Source organism: Ictalurus furcatus, chromosome 4, assembly GCF_023375685.1.
Source record: "Ictalurus furcatus strain D&B chromosome 4, Billie_1.0, whole genome shotgun sequence".
Taxonomy (NCBI): domain Eukaryota; kingdom Metazoa; phylum Chordata; class Actinopteri; order Siluriformes; family Ictaluridae; genus Ictalurus; species Ictalurus furcatus.
The window spans coordinates 15,327,267-15,352,073 of record NC_071258.1 but is presented as its reverse complement, the minus strand read 5'-3'; the positions used below and the strand labels follow the sequence as shown (position 1 = coordinate 15,352,073).

Below are 24,807 nucleotides of genomic sequence, written 5' to 3'. Positions count from 1 at the left end.
TGAACTCGAGTGATGTAGCTGAGGTTGAGGAACTGTCAGAGCCAGAATTCCCAAACCATGTTGACAGTGCTGATATGTCTAGTGTTTTCCAGTGTTTCCAGGGACATAGTGGTAGGGATCATATTTAATAGAATTTAAAATGAATTAATAAATAAATAAATAACATACAGATACATATATTTGGTGCATGAAACAGATAGAGATAATGTGATTTTGTTATACCTCTACGTATACTGTCTAAGAAAAAAAGGTAGTCAAAGTTATAATAGCCTTTAGATAGCTGGTACCTCAGGGCTTCTGGAAGTAGTCTAGTGCCAGACAATCCAACATACTTCAGCTCCATGCTCTTTGTGAAAAAGTCTCTCACACTTCGTGTTACCTCCCGTACCTTCCTACAACAGACATCCTGCTTAAGCTCGGCGCATGTATTCATAACACACAACAGACAAGCACTAATCTATGATCATGTCTGTACCTAGGATCCGTCTATTTAGAGAAGGAAGCTGATCTGGATGCATGATAAGGTTTTCTAGCTGTGCTAGTCTTACCTATGGGAGAAAGTGTTCCTGGAGAGGTTGAGGTGGGTTAAAGTAGTGCAGCAACCAGAAGAGAGAGACACAAAGAGCTAGAGAAAGACAGATAAAGAGAGAGGAAGACCAATAAAACCTTAGACACACATAATTTACACACATTTCTTGTAATCAAGCTTATGAGAATTTACTATTTAAATTGAATCACCCTGTGATTAGTTAGAAATAGGGCTGCATATAGTTTTATTTAATTTATTCAAATTTAACCGTATAAAGCTCTTATTACTTTGAGTGTGGTGTTACTGCTATATTATTTAACTACACGTGTTAGAACATACTGCATATAGTTTAATTTATTTAATTTCCTCAAAGAGTATTTAATCAGTGCATAACTGCCACACTCTTTCTGACATGAAAAGAAGCTATGCACTCAACATGTGGTTCTGCAGAATGATGAGATTTTACTCACAGTGTCCAAAGGGCAGTCAGTAGAGCTGAGGTCCAGATGGGATACAACGTTGGAGGCCGACAGGAACTTGAAGAGACTCTAGAATAAAAGAAGGCCAGAGCTCAGGCACTGTGCATCTTCAGATTATCATGTACAGTATGTGGTTCATAGACAGGACATGTCTTTTTTGTATCCAATAATATTCAGCACAACACAAAAAAGTATCAAATTTACTTTTTATTACCTAATAACATTTTCTCTTTTTTGCTGTCTTTCACTGATCACATTTCATTAACCTACTGTATCTTTTTCCTCTAAATAACTGACCAATAGCATGTGCTGTCACCTATTTTAATTCACCTTACTCTCAAATAAAGACTGTTTATTTGAAACAGGGGTCATTCCTTATTCATGCAAAGAGCTGCTATGGGCTTAAACTTCATAACATAGAATGGCACATCTGTTCATTGAGTTCACTTTTGCATCATTAAATCTGTCTGTGAACAATGCTAGTGAGAAACAGAAGAGGGAGATCCAGTCACAAGAGACCTGGCTTAGCCAAACCAGGTTAGACACATCTTCAGTCAGACACATTTCATGGGAAATTAACAACTTTTATAGAGCCCCATAAAGAGAACAAAATATTTTAAATTAATGTACCATGATATGCAAGTCATTTGAGAGTTTGTACAGATTCCTTTAACCTCTATCTCGCTGTTTCTTACCACAGCATCCTCTGTAGCCAGACATCCTGCATTCCCACTCAGGTCCAGATGTGTTAGTGATTTTGAGAAAGATTTGTTCTGGTAGAGCACCTGAGCGACACTGCCCAGTCCTAACAGATACCAAGAAAGAAGGACTTGAAATTCTCTAGCATACAGTGTACTTATTTTTGGACATCATAGCATCAAACATTTGCACAGAAATTCAACTTGACTCCAGCATCTAAACTATGAAAGCATTTAATGTATTGTAGTCAGAGAATTAAACTGAAAATCCACTTTTTTTTTTGGCTTGACCATAATGTCCCATAAAGAGAGCCTTACTGGCTTTGTTTATGTTGGGAAAACTGTTAAATAGTGATAGGTGTAATATATATTGGCATAACATTTTCAAGCCTGAGGTACCTTTAGGAGAGAGAGAGACCTTGGACAGATAGAGCTGACTGAGTCCAGGAGACAGTCGCATCCAACTATGACTGAGCCCCATTACACCTGAAGACAAATACAGGGAGAGAAAGAGATTTAAATTATCAGGAGAATTATAATGAAATATTGTCATTAAAGTTCAAAGAGCCATTGTGAATGGGAGAATCAGTCGATATTCAGTTAATGATTTCCATTATTTTAGCAGTTGGGAAGACTGTACAATAGCACAGAAAAATACTACTAAAACTATTCATCTACAAACTACATGAGAGTATGAAAAAGAGTGAGTCAGCCTGCTTGTCTGTGCCTGGATCAGTTTGCATTGTAGCACACAATGCTTAACGTGTGTAGATAAATTGCTCCTGGAAACTGGAAACTGATCCTGGATAAGGAAAAAGAAGCACCTTTATCCTCTATGGGGTTAGATGACAGGTTGATGGCACGCAGTACAGAGAAAGGTTGGTCATGAAGAGCGCAAGCCATCTTTACAGCAAAATCCCTAAAGAATAATTCAGAGAGAGAATGAGAAAATAAATATCCTGAGTAAATAATTATTAACAGAAATTAGAAATCAGAATACATCCATCCATTTTCTGTACCGCTTATCCTACACAGGGTTGCAGGAAGGGGGATCACAGGGGACCTGGGGCACAAGGCGGGGGACACCCTGGACAGGGTGCCAACCCATTACAGGGCACGATCGCACACACACTCACACACTACGGATGTATAATTTAGAGAAAGCTTTTATATTAAACGATTGTACAACAGAGGCTCACACTGAAGCCACTGGCGGATTTTTGGCTATCCGAGAATACCGAGAACTGAGTGACATGGCAGAGAAAAAATCTATCTTTGTGAGGCTGTTTTTCCAGTGTTGGTGTAACTGAAGAACAAGTGTAGAGCCAGACTCATTGTTGAAGATAGTTTGCATCTTTTCCTCAGCCATGACTGGACCGCCTCGCATCCTCTATACAAGCGCAATCATCCCAGTGCGTGATTAGTCCAAAACATTGGGCGGGGGGTCGGTCTGGTGGAAAGGGGGGGCGGGTGGGTGGGTGGTTTAACGAGCCTTTGTGCTGGGGGTGCAGGGGGGTATTGCAAAACAATGTCATTCTTAAAAGTGGGTCGCACTTGCAAAAAAGGTTAAGAACCGCTGCACTAAGCCACCATGCCCCCCAGAAAGCAGAATCAAGTAGGAAATTCAATTTTGAAATATAATTTCATTATAAGCTTTTAGGGCCTGATTTACTAAAGTTTTGCATGTGTAAAAGCATGTACAAACTTGAGAACATCATGAAAAAACGTGTGAGCCATCATCCGTTTTATTACCAAAAGGTGCAAAAGACACAGTGGTGTCGAGGCTATTTGAATAATTTGTGTGCACAAATAAGTATAACCAAAGGCCAGGTATTATACTGTAGAAATGTGATTCCCCAAATGAAGACAAAGTTATACAATTGACTAAGCCTTATTAATGACAAAGTTTATAATAATGTTATGCCTTAGTAAAATAATCATTTGAGCATTCCTCATAATTATTATTACAGTGGTAAAGTTGGTTTCATATTAGATATTCCCAACACATCTGAAGCCAACAGCATTTTAACAACATCTTGGAAAGATTTTTATTCACATATACAGTGCCCTCCACTAATATTGGCACCCTTGGTAAATATGAACAACGTAGGCTGTGAAAATTTGTCTTTCTTGTTTAACCTTTTGAACTTTAGTTAAAGAAATTCACAAAAATATTTTGCTCTCATGGATATCAAACAATTGCAAACACAACACAGGTTAATCCAAAAATAATCTTTGTTAAATATAGGTGTACAACAATTATTGGCACCCTTATGAATTCATATGAGAAAAATATATTTGTATTGATAGTTTATATTTTTTAGTACACCTGGGTGACTAGGGACAGAAAATTGCTCAACCATGACTTTCTGTTTCACAGGGGTCTAAATATGAGGTAACACATAGGCCAAATTCCTTAGTCATTCATAACAATGGGTAAGACCAAGGAATATTCTGTGATGTGCGACAAAAGGTTGTTGAGCTTCACAAAATCTCCAAGGATCACAGCTGGAGAATTGAAGACATTAGTTGTGTTTTGGGATCAGAAAGTCTCCAAAACTACAATTCGAAGTCACCTACATCACCACAAGTTGTTTGGAAGGGTTTCAAGAAAAAAGCCTTTACTCTCATCCAAAAACAAACTCAAGCATCTTCAGTTTGCCAGACACTACTAGAACTTCAAATGGGATCGGGTTCTATGGTCAGATGAAACCAAAACAGAGCCTTTTTGGTAATAAACACCAGAGGTAGTTTTGATGCACACAGAGAGGTAGCCATATGGAAAAGTACCTCATGCCCATGGTTAAATATGGTGGTGGCTCTTTAATGTTTTGGGGCTGTTTTTCTGCCAGGAGACCTGGACATTTTGTTAGGATACATGGCATCATGGACTCCATCAAATATCAAAAGATATTAAATGAAAACCTGACTGTCTCTGCCAGAAAGCTTCAAATGGGCCGTGGTTGGATCTTCTAGCAGGGCAATTATCCAAAACATACATCAAAATCAACACAAAAATGGTTTGCTGACCACAAAATCAAGGTCCTGCCATGGCCATCCCAGTCCCCTGACTGAAGAGGAGAGTCCACCAGCGTGGACCTCGAAATTTGCGGGATCTGGAGAGATTCTGTATGGAGGAATGGTCTCAGATCCCTTGCCATGTATTCTCCAACCTCATGAAGCATTACAGGAGAAGAGCTGTTATTTTGGCAAAGGGAGGTAGCACAAACTGTTGACTAAAAGAGTGCCAATAATTGTGCCACACATATATTTAACAAAGATTTTTGTAAACCTATATATTTTTTATAAACCTGTGTTTTATTTGCAATTGTTTGATATCCATGAGAGCAAAGTATTTTTGTGAATTTTTAAACAAAAGTTCAAAAGGGTAAACAATAGACAATTTTTCAAAGCCTTCTTTGATCATATTTACCAAGGGTGCCAATATTAGTGGAGGGCACTGTAACTCTTTAACAGACCATTTCATGATTATCAACTTCAGTATATCCTCAGTATATTGGGTTACTATTAGATGTTTATCTGAATCTTGCCTTTTCATATATATATTATTATATTTGTCTATAACAGTCATTTTAAATTTATATTATATCTTTTTGTCATGTCTATTGCTTGTGAGCTTTATTGTAATGCAAAAAATTTTCATTCCTTCAAACCCATCTGCTTCATCACTTTTTTGTACTTTAAATGCAAGCACCTGTTATGTATTTTCCAAACTCCTGCTCTGAAAGCTCTATACAAGACAAAAAAATACAACACCAAAGGTGTGAACTGCATGCAGATATTTTCAGTAGTCTGCAAAGTAGTTAAACTCTTGTGTAGTACCAGTGGGTTTTTGTTGGTTTTTTTTGCTGGGGAGCAAGTTTGCACTCACATTTTAAGTCCGCAGGACTCCAGGCTCAGTTCCTGCAGAGCTGTGGACCTGCTGATGAGGTAGATCACTTGCTCCTGAACATCTAGTGTCTACACACACACACACACACACAATGGAAAAGGAAAAAGACTTCAATCTAACAATGAGTCAATCTAACACACAGAGGAGGTGGAACACTTCTTACTTTTTCTTTCTTCTCATGATTGCTATCTCTCTGACCAAACAAACCAAACAACAAACTCAACAAGCTTCACTCAAAATAAGAAAAGAAGAAAGCTAGACACAACAACTGAGCTACCTTTCTTTAATATTTTTAATGACTGGCCTAGTGCTGCAAACTCTGCATTTCTCACATCTATGACATGTTGCTATTCAGTAACAATGGATGAGAATATCCAGGCATACCATTTTAAAATCTTTGCTGTAGATCTTGGTGAACCACTGGTTGAAGGACAGTGCACCTACAGCCAATGCCAGATCTCTAATTGAGAGAATCACAGTGAATGAATCATTTATGTAAATATATAAAACTCAGGAAGAATTTTAGCAGCATTAAATAAGCCCAAACTGATACATTCACTAATATAAATGCTGGTACATGCTGATAGGCCAGCATAGGACTAGATAAAATGCTTTGTCTTAACCATACGTATGAAATCCATAACAAGCCAAAGAAGCCACTTACCTGCTGTCTAAATGACTGAAGTCCAGAAGGTTGAATTCCCGACAATTCTGAACATGGTAGATATTGTCTACGTCCTACACAGCAACGGTAAGATCAATTAACAAAAAAGTTCTGAGCAATCAGTCATAATTATGTTTTAATGTTACTAATGAGCAATGAAGCGCTCTGACCCACTGGACTTCCTCGCGACATGGAAAGTCGTTGAAGTCGCACAGCGCAGCGTATGTGTCTGAGAATCCCCCTATAGTAACCCACCAAGGAGAAAGTCGGCAATTACAAAAACTTAAACACTGTAGGACAATGATTTTTGCTATTTAGGAGATTACCAAAACATTGACAGAAATACTCCATTGTCAGAGATTTGAAAAGACCTCCAGTATAATAACAGATGAAACATCAGCATGTTCTGTAAGCTCTGGGAGGCATTTGAGAGGAATATCATCTCAAGCTCATCTACAAATACTGTACATTTGTCACCGCTACAATTATAATTCATAATACATAATAACTCCAAACTGATAATCCTACAGACCACAAGGCCTCTGCGTTCCATTCAGCTGCTCTTCAACTTTAGAGGTCAGGCCCCACAACCTCTCCTGAAGATCAGGAGGAACTTTCTTTAATAGTTTCCTAACAAGAAAGAAAAAAATAACAACACAAAATGACCCCGAAAATATCGCCCTCAAAAATACAGGAAATGCTGCTTTTAGTCTCAGTATGAGTCACTAACCCACATTCATTAATATTTTCCAAACTGAAACTGCTATTGGGTTTTTTTCTCTCTCTCTTAAAGACACACAGTTGATTATCCAGCCACGGCTTGGATACAATATGAAAAAAGGGGCATTACCATTTTATTTTACTGTTATTGTTACTCATGTCTACCAATGCAATTCACAACCACTGGCTGACACTTAAAGGTCATCGTGTTCCATCTGGAGGAAGTGATGAATTGTGATCTGATAAGATATTCAGAAAGCCCAGTGGATGTCCATTTACTTAAGTGATTTACAGATTGTACAGAACATTAATGTGTAGTAAAAGGTCATAAGTAATGTAACGTAGTTTTGAAGGCATTCTTTGTTGTGATACAAACAGCATCAATAATATTGATAGCTACCTACAGTGTCACTATAGTTTTAAGATGTAAGCCTGTTTTATGAGTCCCTCATCACTACAAAGTAGTACAAAGCTTTGAGGCTTGATGTTGTTTGCAGGTTGGTCACTCACCCTGGTGATGAATCAGGGAAGATTTTCTTGAGTGAGGCTGCCACATGACTGACCACAGCCTCCAGATCCTCCAATGACATCACACTGAGAGAATAAATCTGTTTGTCTGTTTCTATAGTCACCTGGTATACATACATACACACACACACACACACACACACACACACACACACACACACACACACACACACACACAGGAAGAGAAACAATGCAAGAGAAAATCAACTTGAAAAAATTTTACAACTCTAAATCCCAATAGCAGTCACTGATTTGAACCACACAGGTAAAGAAACAGAGCACAGCAGATCAGTGTCGAATTTTCTTGAGAACAGTGAGCACAGAGATCCTGAGAGGTGTGTCTACATACATCATAAAGACAGACCACAAACCATCACACACAGTTCCTCTGTGAACTAGCGCACTGTGAAACTAAGCGAAGTGGAAAAGAACTCTTTACATTTAATACATTTCGCTTTTTGCTCACAGAGCAGCCTGGATTTCAGACATACTCAAATATACTGTGCATTAAGTGCAAACCTTATGCAATATATATATATATATATATATATATATATATATATATATATATATATATATATATATATATACAAATAAATATGACAAACTTCTGCATAGGTAGGCATAAACACAAAGATATAATAAGATATAGCTGGATAGGGCTTACATTTATATTTTAAAGATGTCCAACACATTGTTTTCAGTCACAGTCTGTTATAGGTAATATGTCTAGAGGTCAATACAATAATAATTTCTGTGACATTAACCTTTAAAAACACCAGGTCTTTAAGGGAAGAATATGCATGCCTAATAAGCTAGCCGCTCTGTGTGCTTGAACATATATTTCTGAACATCTTTACCAAAAAATAATTAAAGTAATTAAAAATCAACATCAAAAACAGATCACTCCTGAAAGAGGCCAATTGAGGTTAATTATGATGGGACAATTAAACAGAAAAAAAATGGTGTCAAAATCTCTTCACAACACAAGACTGTCTATAAAAAGCACGACGGGTTATTGGCTAAATTTATTCTAAGCAGACAGTATATTGACCTAAGCGTAATATAGTAATATTATAATAAATTATCAGAGTAATAGAGAAATATAGTAATATATAGCAATATAATAATAAAGTAATATAGGAATATAGTAATCTAGTATAGTGTTAAGTGATGGCTGGTCACAATATTGAACAGCAGGGTATTATGGTATAGCACAGGTTTTCATCATAGGCATAAAACATTCAGTTCTTTTGCTTGTCCCTTCGTGTAATTCATACCTTGATTGCCAGATGGTTGCAGAGTCTAGTTTCTTCTAGCTTCTCCTCCAAAGGCATTTTCAAAAAATCAGTCACTACCTATTTGATTTCATGTGTGCTTTCTCAACAACCACTCATGAGGTGTTGTGGATGGGGTAGTAAAATGTGCCTCAATGCACACAAAATCTAGGGGGAATTTGACCATGTTCAATCACTTGACTGTGAACTACAGGCACTCTGTCAATCTACGAAAAAGTTCATTTATACCAGATAGCACATGTATATAGTAATACACATGAATATACACAGGAAAGTGTTCCGATTTGATGGAAATATTTAGTAGGTATTATAAATACTGGCAACTATAATGAATAAAACTTCATATGTTTTTTTGAAGAGGGTGGGTCTAACACTGTAAATAACATTCATACTGTATATAGCCTATACAAATACAGCATATGTACATATATAACTGAATATGACATTCACAGTATTAACATGAGTTTCATGTAAAATGTTTAAAACCCAGCAGTGCGCATCTAAAATGATGTGTGCCATAACATCATCCCAAACAGATATTAGGATAGTAATAGAAAACATGGACATATGAGTAATTTCTCATTAACAGGCTTTTTGAACATTCCGAGGGGAACGGCATATCTAAAACTTTACTGTACCAGAGTGTGGAGACCTCACACTTTCCCACAAATGTTTGTAAGAACCCTGATGGTAAGCTAGTGTTCAGAAAAAGAAAGGGGGAAAAAACTAGAGGAAAAAATGTGGGTTTACCTGATCGTGACTCTCAATACTGATGGCATAGATCTCTAAATAGCTGAAGGAGCTCTCCACCTGCGGCCAGACATTTTACTACAGTCAGCAGCACACACTGTCAGACATCAACACTCAGAAAACATAAGAACGTATGAGTTAATAAATGACTGTGTGTGTGTGTGTGTGTGTGTGTGTGTGTGTGTGTGTGTGTGTGCTGGGGAAGGGGGAAGGCGGTGGTTAAGAGAAAGGCCAGTACATGAAACTCAAATACAGAAGCTGGGTGTAGAGGCCATGTTAACACACTTCTGCTTATTTTCAACATTTCTCACACATATCTCTTATCAATTAAATGCACATCCCATATTATTTATTAGTCTTGCTTTATCATTAATCATGTAACCATGACATTACACTCTGTGTTTCACCATAATTATCAGAGGAGCAGCTTTCTTTCAGCTAACACTAGAGATAAACAGATTTTTAGTGTTTGCTGCATGCCTGCTGTGTTTATTCATTCAATGGACTGGAAGCTTTGCTTAGGGTTACTGTTTGACTGTACTTTGGTTCACACCATATCCTCATTCCTTCCCTGTAAAACAGTATCAGCTAATGGTGTAGTTCAATCTTACAACAGAAACAATATGACTATTTCAACAGGCTCATTTAGAAAATTAAAAAAAACTATTACAGTGCTGTAAAAAAGTATTTGTCCCCATCATGATTTCTTCTGTTTTTTGTATTTCTCATAACTAAACTGTTTCAGAAATTAAAACAAAATCTAAGATAAAACAAAGGCAACCTGAGTAAACACAAAATACAGTTTTTAAATGATAAATGTTATTTATTGAAGCAAAACATTATCCAATACCAACTGGGCCTGTGTGAAAATGTATTTGCCCCCGTAGTTACTAATTCCCCAAATCTATGAAACTGCATTTATAATGGGGTTCAGCTGGACGAGACGCAACCAGGCCTGATTACTGTAAACCCTGTTCAATCAAATCAACGCTTAAATAGAACTTTTTCAACAGCTTGAAGTTGGTTAAAAGGTCTTACCCAATAACATAATATGCATAAGTTGAAAGAAATTCCAGAAATGATGAGATAGAAGGTGATTGAAATACATCAGAATGGGAAGGGTTACAAAGCTATTTCAAAGGCTCTGGGACTCCAAAGAGCCACAGTGAGAGCCATTACCTCCAAATGGAAAAACTCTGCACAGTAGTGAATCTTCCCAGAAGTGGGCAACCTTCCAAAATTCCTCCAAGAGCACAGTAACTACTCATCCAGGAAGTCACAAAAGAGCCAAGGACAACATCAAAGGACCTACAGGCCTCTCTCACATCAATACAGGTCACTGTTCATGACTCCACTATATAAGAGTGGCGAGGTGAAAACCAGTGCTAACCCAGAAGAACATTAAGGCTCGTCTGAATTTTGCCAAAACACACCTTGATGATCCTCAAACCTGTGTGATGGTATGGGGATACTTTGCTGCTTCAGGGCCTGGGCAACTTGTAATAATTGAGGGAAACATGAATTCCGCTCTCTAGCAGAAAATCCTAAAGGAGATTGTTTGGTCTTCAGTCTGTAAGTTGAAATTCAAGCGCAACTGGATTATGCAGCAAGACAGTGATCCAAAGCACAGTAAATCCTAGTCCTAGAAGTAAGCGAAAGACTGATCTCCAGTTATCAGAACTGTTTGGTTGCAGTTATTGCTGCTAAAGGTGGCACAACCAGATTTTAAGTTTAAGGGGGCAATTAGTTTTTCACATGGGTGATAGGTGTTGGATAACTTTTTTTGCTTCAATAAAAAAAAACTGTATGGTGTGTTTACTCAGGCTGCCTTTGTTTTATGTTGTATTTTGAACATCTAAAACTATTTAGTACGAGATATACCCAAAAACAGAGGAATTCAGGATACACTTTTTCACAGCACTGTATATTCCAAGTAGTACACAATATTCTGTATTAATTCTTATACAAAAAAAAAATCAAAAAGTAAATGTGAATGTGCATGTATTTTTTTATTATTTTTTTTTATCAGCACCTGTAATCAACAGCATACAAGGCCACAGAGCACTGATACTAAACTGATCCATGAGGACTCCAGTTTGGATGAGTCTGTGCCCATGATCGCCTCAGATTGTTGTTCTTGGCTGACAGGTGTGGAACCTGATGTGGTCTTCTGTTGTTGTAGCCCATCCACCTCAAGGTTTGATGTGTTGTGCATGCTGAGATGCTTTTCTGCTCACCATGGTTGTAAACAGTGCTTATTTGAGTCATTATATTCTTCCTGTCAGCTCAAACCAGTCTGGTCATTCTCCTCTGATCTCTCTTATCAATAAGGTGTTTCCACCTACAGAACTATCTCTCACTCACTGTTTTTTTTTTTTTTTTTGCACCATTCTATGTAAACTCTAGAAACTGCTATATGTGTCTATAATACTCAAACCAGCCCATCCGATACTAACATCCATGCCACGATCAAAATCACAGAGATCACACTTTTTCTTCATTCTCATATTTAATGTGAACATTAACTGAAGCTCCTGACCTGTATCTGCGTGTTTATTTGCATTGTGCTGCTGCCACTTGACTGGCTGATTGGATAACACACTATAAGATGCATACACTGCATGTAAACATAGGTAATTTCCCATTTTCATTGAAGTTTACAACATGCAGTTTATAATGTATAATCATAACATCTGCTCTGCTGAACACCATTATCTAGCATCTTGTCAGTGTTGTCAGAAGCCATGACCTTCTGTGTTGCTGGGATTATGGGAATGAATAGTGTCTAGTCTTTTCCAATATTGGGAAATGACCCAATGTTGTAGTGTTTCCTCTTTAGTTTAGTTTAGTTTAGTTATTTATAAAGCACATTTAAAAACAATAGAAGTTGAAACCAAAGTGCTGTACAAGTAGTATAAAACAGATTAATAAACAAACATTTAATAGTACCAAATACCAATGGACAAATGAAAATTCTACACCCTCAGACCGAATTAAAAGATAACAAATAGAAGTGGCTCTTCAGAGAAGATTTGAACATAGCAATAGAGGGGGAAGATCTAATATGCAAAGGGAGACTATTCCAGAGCCTGGGAGCAGCTTCTGAGAAAGTCAGGTCACCTTTTTTTTTTTTAAAGAGTTCTTGAGGCAGTATAACGGGGTAAGGAGATCATTGCAAAGCTTTAAAAACAAATAGCAACATTTTAAAATCTATGCGAAAATTTGATGATATATAGACTTTCTGGACTGTGCAATAAAGGGTTCTTCACAGGTTGTTTGGATAGTAAAGGCTTCGTATCTTCCTAAATAGTTTCTATATAGCACTTTATCTAATACAGAAACCCTCTACATAGGGATTCTTCAAAAATAGGGGCGGAGTTTGTTTTTTTGTTTTTTTATTTAACATCTATTAATGGTGTTTTCATGATTTTATGTCACAGGAAAACCTAGGTTTGGTTTGATTGTTTGATTGGTTAGTTTACACATGGGATTCAAGCCCAAGTGTTATCAATGCTTTTGTCTGTTTCACTCACCTTCACTGGCTGCTTGTTGTGAAATACAGTAGCCCTCCATTGTGTCATTACCTGTCACAGAGAGAGAGAGAGAGAGAGAGAGAGAGAGAGAGAGAGAGAGAGAGAGAGAGAGAGAGAGAGAATTTAATGATTGTGGACAGAGCTCCATCTGCTGGCGGAATAAAGCAACTTCAGCTCAACAACAGTAGAAGGGTGTTGTTCATACACATGGTGCAAAATAAGGTGTAACCCTAAAAAAAAAATTATCTTACCTGAAAAATAAACTTGCCTGCTTAACTCAAGTATTCTCGATATTCAGTCTATATATTCAGTACACATGTGCTTAACTTATCATAACCTTTCAGCTATTATCAAGTCTTGCCACGGATTGTCAGTCAGATCTGTGGTCAGGGCAGACTCTAACAGGTTTTCTTCTAGGATTGCCCTGTATTTGGCTCCATCCATCTTACCCTCAACCCTGTTTACATTCCCAGCCACTGCTGATGAAAATTATCTACACAACATGCACTGACTGGTGTAGCTAAATGACAAATGATGTTCACTATTTGGAGACATAACACTGGATTTCTTGAGTCCGTAACTATTTTCTAGCTGAAAAACAAAATTAGATGACAAACAAATTTTCCTTAGGTTTGTCCCTTTTATGTCTGATGAGGAGACTCCTCAAGCCACACACAGATAGGGGAAGCCACATTATGTCATTTTGTCCCCTCAAACCTGGCCACCCCATTGAAACAGTTCTGGCTATGCCCCTGACAACATGATGCTACCACCACCATACTTCACTGTGCTGAAGGAATCCTCAGGGTAATGAGTGGTGTTAGGTTTCTAACATAGCCTTTTTCCGATTCATATTTTTCAGAACTTTATCCCAGACTTGATTGCTCCTTGGTATTCATGAGAGAATAACATTCCCTTAGATTTACATAAGTGTTATAAGAATAAAAGTTTCAAAGTTTATATCACTGGATTAACTCGCCCAACAGAATTTGAAACATGAAACAAGCACCATTAGCCACTAGCTAGGTAACATTAGCATGCTAGCTAAAACAGAGCAGCAAAAAAAGACAGAAAAATACACCACTAAAGGCATGTAAAGACCTAATGTAAGTAACTTTTAAATGCATAAAGTACAGAAAAACACACCAAAAATACCTGTTAACCACTAGTCAGCCTAAATTAGCTCAAAAAAGTTTATAGAATAATATATAGACACAGATTACAGCAAAATTACAAACACCAAATGCGAACAGAAGTATTAATCGACTTGCTCTTGCCCAATTTAACTGAGTTTAAACAGCAAAAATGCACAAATGCACATAACCCATCAGCATAAACATATTGTTGAATATTAAATGTAGACTTACAAGGACTCTGCCTTCTGACCGATCCTTGGACTGGTTGAGTTGCACAAACCTCATAAACTGAACCCTCTGAGGTTTCAGCAGCTGAATAATGCCATCTGACACACACATCACATCCATCCAAGAACAAAAAAACAAAGTAATTAATTACTGTGTAAATGAAATAAATAAACAAAAAGAAATTCAACAAGGTGCCATTCATGATGGTGCAGTGTCAATAAAGCAATGCCACATCAATGGCACACAATCACTGTGTCTAGATAAAATATGTTTAATAATTACAACATAACAACTGTGAAAGCAACAGTAAAGCTGTGTACCTTTCAGGCAGAAGGGAACCTCTGTCTGAGACGCCATCACACCTTAATCTGCTCTGTGTGCAGGAACAGGGTGCACAAGAGGCCAGCAACAGCAGCTCTTACAAAGTGCAGGTGAAATATACACTCACATCCTGCTGCTCTGTGATTCATGCTCATGGTACAAAAACCACAGTTCCGAGACAGGAAGTGATAACTTTAGGCTTACACCACACAAGGGTGCCTATTACACAAATGTTACACATGCCCTCAAAGTGCTTCTGCAAGCTTTTTAGATAATACAAGCTTATAGTAAGACTTTCCAGAAATTACTATAGAGACATTCTAACTACATCAGGTAAAACTGTTCTTTAATTATTAAAAAGGAATGATAAAAAGGACACCCAACTTTAGTATGAAACTAAAGAACCAAAGTAAACTCAGCAAAAAAAGACAGTATTTTAAATATAATTTTTGCAAAATCCAAATAAGCTTTACAGATCTTTATTGGAAAGGGTTTAAACAATGTTATTCATGCTTGTTCAATGAACCTTAAACAATTATTGCACATGCACCTGTGGAACCATCCTTAAGAAACGAACAGTTTACAGACGGTAGGCGATAAAGGTCACAATTACAATAACATATGACACTAAAGAGACCTTTCTACTGACTCTGAAATACACCAGAAGAAAGATGTCTAGGGTTCCTGCTCACCTGCGTGAACATGCCATAGGCCTGCTGCAGGGAGGCATGAGGACTGCAGATGAGGCCAAAGCAATAAACTGCAATGTCTGTAATGTAAGACGCCTGAGACAATGCTACAGGGAGACAGGAAGGACAGCCGATTGTCCTTGCAGTGGAAAATTCCATGTAACCATGTGTCCCCCCCAGACGTGATCGAGAACTTGCGAATGCCTTGGTGGAAGAGTGGAGTAACATCTCACAGCAAGAACTGACAAATCTGGTGCAGTCCATGAGGATGAGATGCACTGTAGTTATGAAATTTGCTGGAGATAAAAGCAGTTGAATGTGAGGACGTTTCTTTTTTTGCAGAGTTTACATGTACCAACATCAACACGTTCTTTAGACTTTGGCTTTGATTCAAATGAATTTCATTTGACTTAAATAACGACCATCTCTAGTACTTTTCAGTTGCTCAACATCTGCTAATTGGTTTTAGTTACAGTATTAGTGTTTGGAGTGTACGTTTCAGAATAAAAGATGGTTAAACATCACTTGCCAGATATACTAGATTTTATTATATCAAAGACTACCGAAAGTGTGGCTAAGATTACTTCTCCCTCCATTCCCTAAAGGGAGGGTTAATCAAATTTTCACACTAGCGCCCCCTGGTAGAAGATCCCTGACCTCCATGCTGGCAGTGTTCTGCTGAAAAGCAGATTACATTCATTTACAAAACCAGTACACCTTATTCTTTCTGGATGGTTATCTTTTTTTTTAACATTCAGATAAAAGGAACATTTCTATGAGGCAGTTTTTTAGTTTAGTTTTTAGAAGCAATTCACAGGTAAGATTTCTATTATCTGTAAATGACATCCATAAAAAATGTATGTCAGGAAACAGGGATCTGATTGGGTCCTGCTGTTTTTCCTCTCCTCCCAGCAGTAGATCTTAGGACATTAAGAGAATACAGACGATGCAAGATGAGCTGACTATAACTAAACAGTGCTTTCATTTGCTTGGCCTTGGATGGACAAGCTTGATTCACAGCAATAAGATCTTTAATTATAAGTAAAAACTCACATCAAACTAGAATAGGACAATATTATTTTATTAGCTGTACAGCAATACATTCTCCACATTTCTCCTATTCCCTCAAAGCCCCACCCAGCCATAATAAATGTCTTTATATGTTGGTTTTTTTGACCACTGTAAAATTCACACAGTTACAGTTAGGTACAAAAAAGGGAAAAGCATCATTCTAAAATTAAGAGCTTAACAAAAAAAAAAGAAAAAAAAAAAAAAAGAAAGAAATGTAAATGCAAAGTACAAGTAGGGAAAAATTCTGAATCTGGGAAAAAAAATATATAATTCAGAAAATGACAGTCCTTCTAAATGTGAACTCTCTTATAAACTACCTCTATGCAAACAGTTCTTCCAGAACTTAATGCATCAGAATGGCTTTACCAAGCTCAAGTTATATGGACTGTATGTGATCTGAACAGAAATGTGAGAAAGTTGCTATGGACAGAGACCTTTTTCTGATTTGTTATCAATGAACAACTCAAGCACATCAGCAGTCACACTGAATCAAAGAGTCAGGGCATAGAGTACACCAAGTTATAGGACTCAGTGTTCATCTAGCGTTGGCAAACTTCCAATTTTCCCCGCCGGTCCTTTTTCCTTCCTTTACAGTGTCAGGATCTAAACCTTGGGATTTCATTACCACTACACCACTCAAGAGCTACGCTTACCTTTACAAATCTCAAAACCAAACATGGACATGGGGGCTAACAAACAAGCTATAGACTCTTATCTTACTATCTTAATTCATCATAAAGGAGAATAGCTAATTCCCTCCCTGGATTCACAAACCCAAATAGCATTAGAAGGCCAAGGAAAAAGGGAATGGGACACTTACATGATCTTTTGCCTTCACACCCATGTCAAGATTTAAAATTATGCAGGAGCATGTTTTCAAAGAACTACTGTTTAAAATATCATTGTGTCTGCATTCAAGGTCATCGTTTTACTTGAAAGTGATTAAAATGTTCATAACAAAACAAAACAAAACAAAAAAACACAGAAAACATATTTACACGCAAGACCAGCCAAGATTACTCTTCTTTTGTACAACGTTAACTACCTCAGATTCTAGTTATTTCAAATGTGATCGATGGAAATTCTCCCAGGCCATACAATTATATGGCCATATTTCTAACCTTTTCTCTCTCAGCAATTGTAATCATCGAAAGCTATAAGAAATGAAACAGAATAAAAGTTGCCACGGGTCAGATGTTAAAAGGATATTTGTTGGGTTAAAATGCCCATTCTACACCAGTGATAGAAAGTCTAAATATCAAGGCTTGACCAGGCCCACCAAGTTTTCCTTTTCAAATATTGCCATGGTAATGTAATAGACTGGAGGCTGCAAAAAAAATTGGCATGTTAATTAGGCAAAAACATCTAAATGTGTGCAGTTTACTACAGTAAATATGAGTAACCAATTACAGTCACCGGATTCGCACACAAGCATTTCTGCAACCCTCGCCACACACTAGATGGTATACATGGGACAATAATCAGACTAATAACTCAATGTAAATTTAAAAAAAACAAAAAAACAAAAAAACAAAAAACCAGCATAGCACAGTTGACATCATGAGTCAAAAGCATGTAACAAAACAAAAACAGAACACAAATTAAAGTGAAGAGTAAGAGTGAAAAAGGAACATTGGATATTTCATTCCACATATCAGAAACTGAAGGAGAACACAGCAGAAAGGAGTTTGGCTGCGTTCTGTGAGGCAGGGAGGTGACAGCATGGGAGAGGACGCACACGAGCAGGTGGATATTGGGCCTGGGAGAGCACATCACCGGTCCATCATGCTGAGGATCATCTCAGGGGTGAGGTCTCCATTGGGTGCGGCCTCAGGGACGGAGAGCTGCTCTGCCTCCACTCCTCCCTCTGTGGCTTCAACCTCCTCCACCACAGGCTCCGATGACGCTGCCAAAGAAGAATCCATGCCGTCCTGCTCCTTCTTCACGATGATGTTCTCAATGGCTCCCGTGCCCTCATCCTCCACCTGGATAATGGCAGTCGCTGCAGACAGAAATAAACAAGTAATCAATAAAAGGATATTTACTTTACAAGTCAAATCATGACACAGTTAAAGAATCAAGAATTATAGACAAAAATGTTTTACTGCAAATTGTAAAAGCACTTAATCATTCCCTGTTTGTTCAGAAGGTAGTGACACTGGGTGGTACAGTAGCTACATAGTTGTGCATACATGGAACAGTGTGAGGCAGATGAAAGTTAACATGCTGCCAACACAGATTCTGCCATGGACTGCATTTTATAAAATGCCATTGTCACAGTTCTGCATAAATATGTTTGTTGCTGTCAGGACTGTTGTTACTAGTTAAACAAGGTTTGATCATTGGTGATCATCTAATAAACAGAAGCATGATATTTACCAGTAGGTGCTATGGCCGTGTTCTTAGCAGGAGAAGCTTTGGGAGGATTCTTGGGAGGTCGACCACGTTTCCTCTTGACAGGCGGCTCAGCAGGGGCAGGGATAGGGACAGTTGGTGGAGCTTGCTCAACCTCCATCTCCATATCATCAAGAGCATCTTCCTCCTCCTCTTCCTCATCAATGTCATCTAAATCAGGCTCTCCATGATCATCTAACATAGGATACACATGGAAAGTAACTACTCCATTCACAGTGCACGTTTACCCTTGGATAAAGACATTTAAGATTTGCCCAAGCACATAAAGCGTTCGATACGACCAGAGTCCATTCCCTCACCACTGTCATCATCATCCTTCCTGGAGCGCATCTTCCTCTTTCTGCCACCACGGCCTCTTTTGGTTGGAGCACCGTTCTCTCCATCACCACCTTCTACTCCAGAACAGTTCTCAGCATGCCTGGCCATGGTGTTCTATTTTTCATTTTGTTAAGAAACACGTTAGGGAAGATCATGTTTTAAATATGTACCATGCAAGTATCAAAGCCTTTTGCATACCCTGCGTGTAAAGGTCTTGCTGCACTTGGTGCACACAAAGGAAGTGGGCACAAAGTTGGGGTCATGGTAGCGACGAAAATGCATGTCCAGAAGTTGTTTCTGTCTGAAAGTTTTCTCACAGTGGCTGCAGGCATATGGCTTTTCCCCAGTGTGGGTGCGCTTGTGCATTACCATGTGACGCTCCTGACAGGACACAAAAGACACATTTAAAAAAAAAGTTTTCCCCACTATAAAATGTCCCAGAGTCAAGTAATCCTATAAAGACATACAACATACATTACTGACTATTAATATAAGAGGACTGTGAGCTGGCTGACCTGTCGGCAGGCATAGTCACACTGGTCACACTTGAAGCGTTTCTCGTTCTTGTGGGACTTCTGGTGCTGGATGAGAGCGTAGCGCTCATGAAACACAGCCTCACAGTAACGGCACTTCCTGCCTTGCTCAATATAGGAATGCTGCTTGCGCAGATGTACACCTGAAATGTACATATGAACAGGTGAGGCATTATGAAGAACATGAATGCACACCATGTTCATGGTATAAGCTAGCAGGGGAAGGACAGTCTTACCTAAGTCACTCTTGCGGGCGATGACAGTGTCACAGTGGGGGCAGTGGAACTTGGCCACGTTCTCGGTATGCTTCTGCAGGATATGCATCTTCATAGTGCCACTCTGGGTGAAACGTGCATGACAGATGTAGCACTCATACGGCTTCTCGCCTGAACACACAATTAACAAAAACGTTACTATTTTTTTTCCCGTTAGTCAACAGTTGGTTTGAACTCTAAATGCTTCTCAACATACACAGGTGCATCTCAAAACTACTAGTAACTGGTTTGCTGACCGTGTGTATTACTGTGCTTGACTGGCCAGCCAACTCGCCTGACCTGAACCCCATAGAGAATCTATGACACCAGACCAGACAATACAGATGAGCTGAAGGCCACTATCAAAAACACCTCAGCAGTGCCACAGGCTGATTGCCTCCATGCCACACCGCATTGATGCAGTAATTTGTGAAAAAGGAGCCCCGACCAAGTATTGAGTGCATAAATTAACATGCCTTTCAGAAGGTCAACATTTCTGTATTATAAATTCTTTATTCTAATATTTTGAGATACTGGATTTCTGATTTGTCTGAGCTGTAAGCCATAATCATCAAGATTTAAAAAAAAAAAAAAAAAAAAAAAGGCGTGAAAGACTTCACTAATTTACAGGAAAAAAAGTGAACTTTTCAATGGTATTCAAATTTTTTTTTAGAGGCACCTGTATGGCGTGCTGCGAAGTAGTCAGAGTACCGGAATGAGTGATGTCAAACCTGAGTGGGTTCTCATGTGTCTCTTCAGCTTGTAGGTGTCTCTGCTGGCATAGCTGCACAGGCTGCATTGGAATGGACGCTCTCCTGTATGAGAGCGAATGTGTCTCTTCAGCTTGCTGACCTGTTGACAAAAAGTAACATGTTCATGCTAAAGACTAGGTAAAACAAAAAATGAAATAAAAACAAACAAACAAGAAATATAAAATAACAAAAAAAATGTTAATTACTTGTTGAAGCCAATGCCAGAACACCACTACATTTCACTAAGGCTGAACAACATGAAACACACTGTCTGAGTACACTCACCATTCCTTCTTTTGAAAAAATATATTACTTCTAGCAAAAAGCTGCTGAGACCGTACATTCACTATACAGCATTTCAAAATACTTCTTAATTTTACATACCTCCACACTAGCATAGTCACACATGGAACATTTGAAGGGCTTCTCATGGGTGTGCTTATAGCGACGATGTCGCACAAGCTCACCGCTAGTCACAAAGGCCATGTCACAATCGGTACATTTGTGGGGTCTGGTGCCTGTCCAAAAAGGAAAAAACAGACAGTTATTTGTTTTCTAAAATGCGAGCTTCGAAAAAAAGAGCAGAAGTGAGTGCGAAACACACCTGTGTGTGTGTTGAGATGGTTCCTCAGCAGGGTGACGGTCCTGAAGGCACGTCCACACAAGTGACATTTGTGCGGCCGCTCATCCGTGTGGCTCTTCATGTGACGGTCGAGGTTGGAGCGTCTCGGGCAGGTGTAGCTACACAACTCGCACTGGAATGTCTTCTTCACACCTGGACACGCACACACATTGATAAAGCATTCCTAAAAGCCCAACAGGAGTTCTGTTCTTTATATTTACAAAAATATAATAGCAACACGTTTCCAGCTACTGCACAGGAATGGCATACCCTTCTTTTTGATTTTGGTTGGCTTTGGGGGCTTCATGTTGCCCACGACCTTCTCTGCATTAACTTCTGAGAGCAGGCCTTCTTGCTGCTCCTCCTCAAAGTCGTAAACAGACACGTCCATGTCTTTCTCTCCCTCTGTGTTGTAGCGCAGCTTGCTTTTCTTTGTCTTTTTTGTCTTTTTGACAGGAGGTGTGTAGTCAGGATCCTTGGCCCAAGTGGGATCATCATTCTGGGGTTCAGGAATCTCCTCCTCTTCTTGCTGCTGCAGAGACTGCTCCTCATGGCCGTGGAGCTCATCCTGCTCCACCGTCTCCACTTCTCCATTGGCACCTACTTTCACGACCTGCGGGAACAAGCCTCATGAAAAGCAAAGAAAACACGCCATAAACAGCAATTAAGCTCACTTTTTGTTTAGCTACAAGAAACGACTAATGGCCAACCTGGAAGCCCTCTGGGAGTGGCAGCGTGTGACAGATGACAGGCTCTCCATCTTTGGGCATGGCAGTAGCATCCACCAGGGTTCCCTGCAGCTCTTCCACGGTGGTGGCAGTGACGGGCACAGCTGAAACAGGCACCTGCACTAGTTGCAGTTCACCCAGGCCCAGTTGTTGTTCCTCCATATTGACCACCTGCAGGGTGATGATCTGTGTGTCATCCACAGTGGTGACTGTGGCCTCGTGAGCTGCCCCAGCTACACTCACACCAGCAGCCATGGTACCTTCCATCACTTCCGTCTTCATCTGTAGCAGGGCTGGATCCAGCGAGTCCATCACCATCATTTCTATGCCGCTGTTTACGCTAACCACGCCTTCAACCAGCTGCTGCTGTGCGTCAACCACGGCACCGGTCACCTCCCCCTCGGCTACGGGCTGCTCCACCGCCTCCAGACCAGCGGCCTGCAACAGCTCGGCTTCGACCTCTTCGTCCTCGCGCCGCCGTTGGTACGTCTTACAGTCCTTGGCTTTGAAAGCGTCCCCTGTCTCATCCACTACAGCTTCGGTCTGTCCCCCTTCCATGGGTACTACCTTTGACAGAAAGCAGAGCATGTTTTTCATTATTATTAAAGAATATACTAAATCTTACATGCTAAAAACTTTTACGTGTTCCTGACGTCAAACGTATTTAACAAACACACAGAACCTTACCCAAATCGAAAAAGAGGCTCACTAGGTTAGACTTGCATGTCAGTGTTATACGTGTTACAACTTACTGCCTTGCTGATTTTACCTGTACCAAAAATGTGTGCTTCATCTCTCTCTACCTCTTCAATTCCCTGCATTCAATGAGCGAGCTATCTTTCACCATCCTTCTTCATGACAAAATACAGAATAAAATCAAGACAGGGTTAAAGGGGGGGGGGGGGGTTTAAAGTTCTCCTTGCATTTTTAGAACAGGATGTGTTGTAGGTTAGCTTTCCTCATACAGCCTTTCCATTTAACCAGCATCAACCACAATAAGAGAGCCGTTAACAGGTGTTTATCTCCTATGGATGGGTATATGCTAGTTTCATCATGCTTAGATGCATCACAGACCGTGTACAACTTTTGTTCGGTGCTACTTTCTGCTCTACAAACATTTGATCCGCCCCGTGTCCTGCTATGACTCCTTCATTTCCTGATCTTACTAATAATGTATTCGCCAAAAACCGGTGAAGTGAAAACACCCAAAATTACCAACTGATGTAGAAGCACAATCAGTCATGAACCACACACACACAGAGCTGTGCTGAAACATTTTCCACTACAGCAAGAGGGCATTCTGAGCTGATGAACAACGTGTTTGTACCGCTACCAGCCGGGTTGTAGAGGGAGCTCTCCACAGTTCTATCCCCTCAGTCGTCTGTTGCTTGAGGTGGCTAGTGTCTCAATAAGCGAGCGGTCAATGAACGTATACAGCACTCCACTGGGATCAGCGATCACTGAATGTTAAGATGTCCTTAAGCTTGGAGAAAGCCGTTAGATAAGACTCTGGGGAAGCACGATGTGTAGAGCCTCCTAAAATCAGCAGCACTGAGCGTCGCGTCTTCCTCGTCCCCGATTTTTCATCTGCGCAACAAGCTGGCTAGCAAACAACCGCAAGCTAGCTAGCAATTCCGGCATTTAACGTCGCTCAACACTGCGATTGTATTTCGAGGACAGACGAAGAATGGGGTGACTACAGACCGAGATCATCGTGCTGGACGGTTTAGTAGTGCAGATCACCGGGCTGCGTGAGTGAATGTGCGCGCGCGGTGTAATGGGCCAGGAAGGGCTGAGCAGGTTTGAATCGCGGTTGAGGAGGGGCGCCAACAAACTGCTAGCTAAGCTAGGGCTAGGCTAGTGAGTTAGCCACTTTGTTAACGCAGTCTGGAGAACAAAAGTGACCAAACGAGAAGAATATACATTTCTATCCTTTATTATAATTATCTATGGTGTTTGTGCAAGTACAAAACTCGAAAGTATCGATCTTTAGGGGTATTATTAGCTTGCAGGCTAAGCTATTGCTACATCTAGAAACGGCGGGTTTTTGTCACGGAAACAAAGAGAAGGAAAAGAAAATGGACGCCTGGCCTAAAGAGTGGCGCAAATATCGAAGTGTTAAAATGAACCATCTCGCCGAAATGCCGTCTGATATAAGTTCAATAGCATTTAATAATCGGGCATAACCCCGAACTTCTGGGTTATAAGTGTTTTTTTGCTAAATTTTCGATAACGATAGAGGGAGACAAACACCCCCCGCCAGCCGCCTGGACCAGGAGCCCCATCGTGACACCTAGAGGCCGATTAAAGATCCTGCAAAACTCCCCCCTGTCGGAAAAGTGGCCCTATTTTACCTGCTTTTGCTCGTTTATCCTCTCGTTGAATCCGACACAAGGTCCGCGATCCGCTCTTCCTTTAGTACGAGGCGAAGTACAACTGCGTGCTTCCTCTTCGCTGGTTTTAATCCTCTCCCGCGTTTGCAGAGTAGGCTCCGCACAAAATGGCGGCCCGAGGCGGTTGCTGCGCATGCGCGGCACGCAGGGGGGGCGGTGGCGACGGGGAGGAGGGAGGGGTGTAAACACAGCGCTGTACCGATTGGCCAAAAGGGGCGCTAGCACTTTTAAATTT

At 39.8% G+C, this 24,807-nt stretch overlaps 2 protein-coding genes across 2 annotated transcripts in view; both read right to left on the bottom strand.

Moving 5' to 3' along the window:
* carmil2 (capping protein regulator and myosin 1 linker 2) overlaps nucleotides 1-16,450 on the bottom strand; it is a 62,907-nt gene extending 46,457 nt beyond the window's left edge. Inside the window, exons 1-16 of the mRNA XM_053623168.1 lie at nucleotides 14,797-16,450; nucleotides 14,480-14,574; nucleotides 13,113-13,163; nucleotides 9,580-9,639; nucleotides 7,514-7,635; nucleotides 6,816-6,913; nucleotides 6,454-6,524; nucleotides 6,284-6,357; nucleotides 6,004-6,079; nucleotides 5,599-5,687; nucleotides 2,531-2,625; nucleotides 2,106-2,192; nucleotides 1,704-1,813; nucleotides 1,000-1,077; nucleotides 549-625; nucleotides 288-392 (exon numbers count right to left, since the gene is read on the bottom strand). Of these exons, the coding sequence (XP_053479143.1) occupies nucleotides 288-392; nucleotides 549-625; nucleotides 1,000-1,077; nucleotides 1,704-1,813; nucleotides 2,106-2,192; nucleotides 2,531-2,625; nucleotides 5,599-5,687; nucleotides 6,004-6,079; nucleotides 6,284-6,357; nucleotides 6,454-6,524; nucleotides 6,816-6,913; nucleotides 7,514-7,635; nucleotides 9,580-9,639; nucleotides 13,113-13,163; nucleotides 14,480-14,574; nucleotides 14,797-14,833 (1,325 nt within the window). The 5' untranslated portion in view covers nucleotides 14,834-16,450. The remainder of the gene's footprint in view (nucleotides 1-287; nucleotides 393-548; nucleotides 626-999; nucleotides 1,078-1,703; nucleotides 1,814-2,105; nucleotides 2,193-2,530; nucleotides 2,626-5,598; nucleotides 5,688-6,003; nucleotides 6,080-6,283; nucleotides 6,358-6,453; nucleotides 6,525-6,815; nucleotides 6,914-7,513; nucleotides 7,636-9,579; nucleotides 9,640-13,112; nucleotides 13,164-14,479; nucleotides 14,575-14,796) is intronic.
* Nucleotides 16,451-16,551: 101 nt separating this feature from the next.
* ctcf (CCCTC-binding factor (zinc finger protein)) lies at nucleotides 16,552-24,769 on the bottom strand. Its single transcript, XM_053623172.1, has 12 exons — nucleotides 24,534-24,769; nucleotides 22,162-22,746; nucleotides 21,722-22,064; nucleotides 21,434-21,604; nucleotides 21,214-21,347; nucleotides 20,809-20,929; nucleotides 20,060-20,209; nucleotides 19,806-19,966; nucleotides 19,489-19,671; nucleotides 19,272-19,404; nucleotides 18,937-19,146; nucleotides 16,552-18,559 (listed from the first exon to the last, which is right to left on the bottom strand). The coding sequence occupies exons 1-12, from the start codon at nucleotides 24,705-24,707 to the stop codon at nucleotides 18,330-18,332; spliced, it is 2,595 nt and encodes an 864-aa protein (XP_053479147.1). The 5' UTR covers nucleotides 24,708-24,769; the 3' UTR covers nucleotides 16,552-18,329.
* Nucleotides 24,770-24,807: the final 38 nt, after the last annotated feature.

What these genes read in the sequence shown, in the direction of transcription:
- ctcf (XM_053623172.1), bottom strand. Translation starts at nt 24,707, where the DNA reads ATGCGCAGCAACCGCCTCGGGCCGCCATTTTGTGCGGAGCCTACTCTG. An exon ending in GGATAAACGAGCAAAAGCAG is followed by an intron (nt 22,747 to 24,533) that starts GTAAAATAGGGC and finishes TTTCTGTCAAAG; the next exon opens with GTAGTACCCATGGAAGGGGG. An exon ending in GAAGGATGATGATGACAGTG is followed by an intron (nt 19,147 to 19,271) that starts GTGAGGGAATGG and finishes ATCCTATGTTAG; the next exon opens with ATGATCATGGAGAGCCTGAT.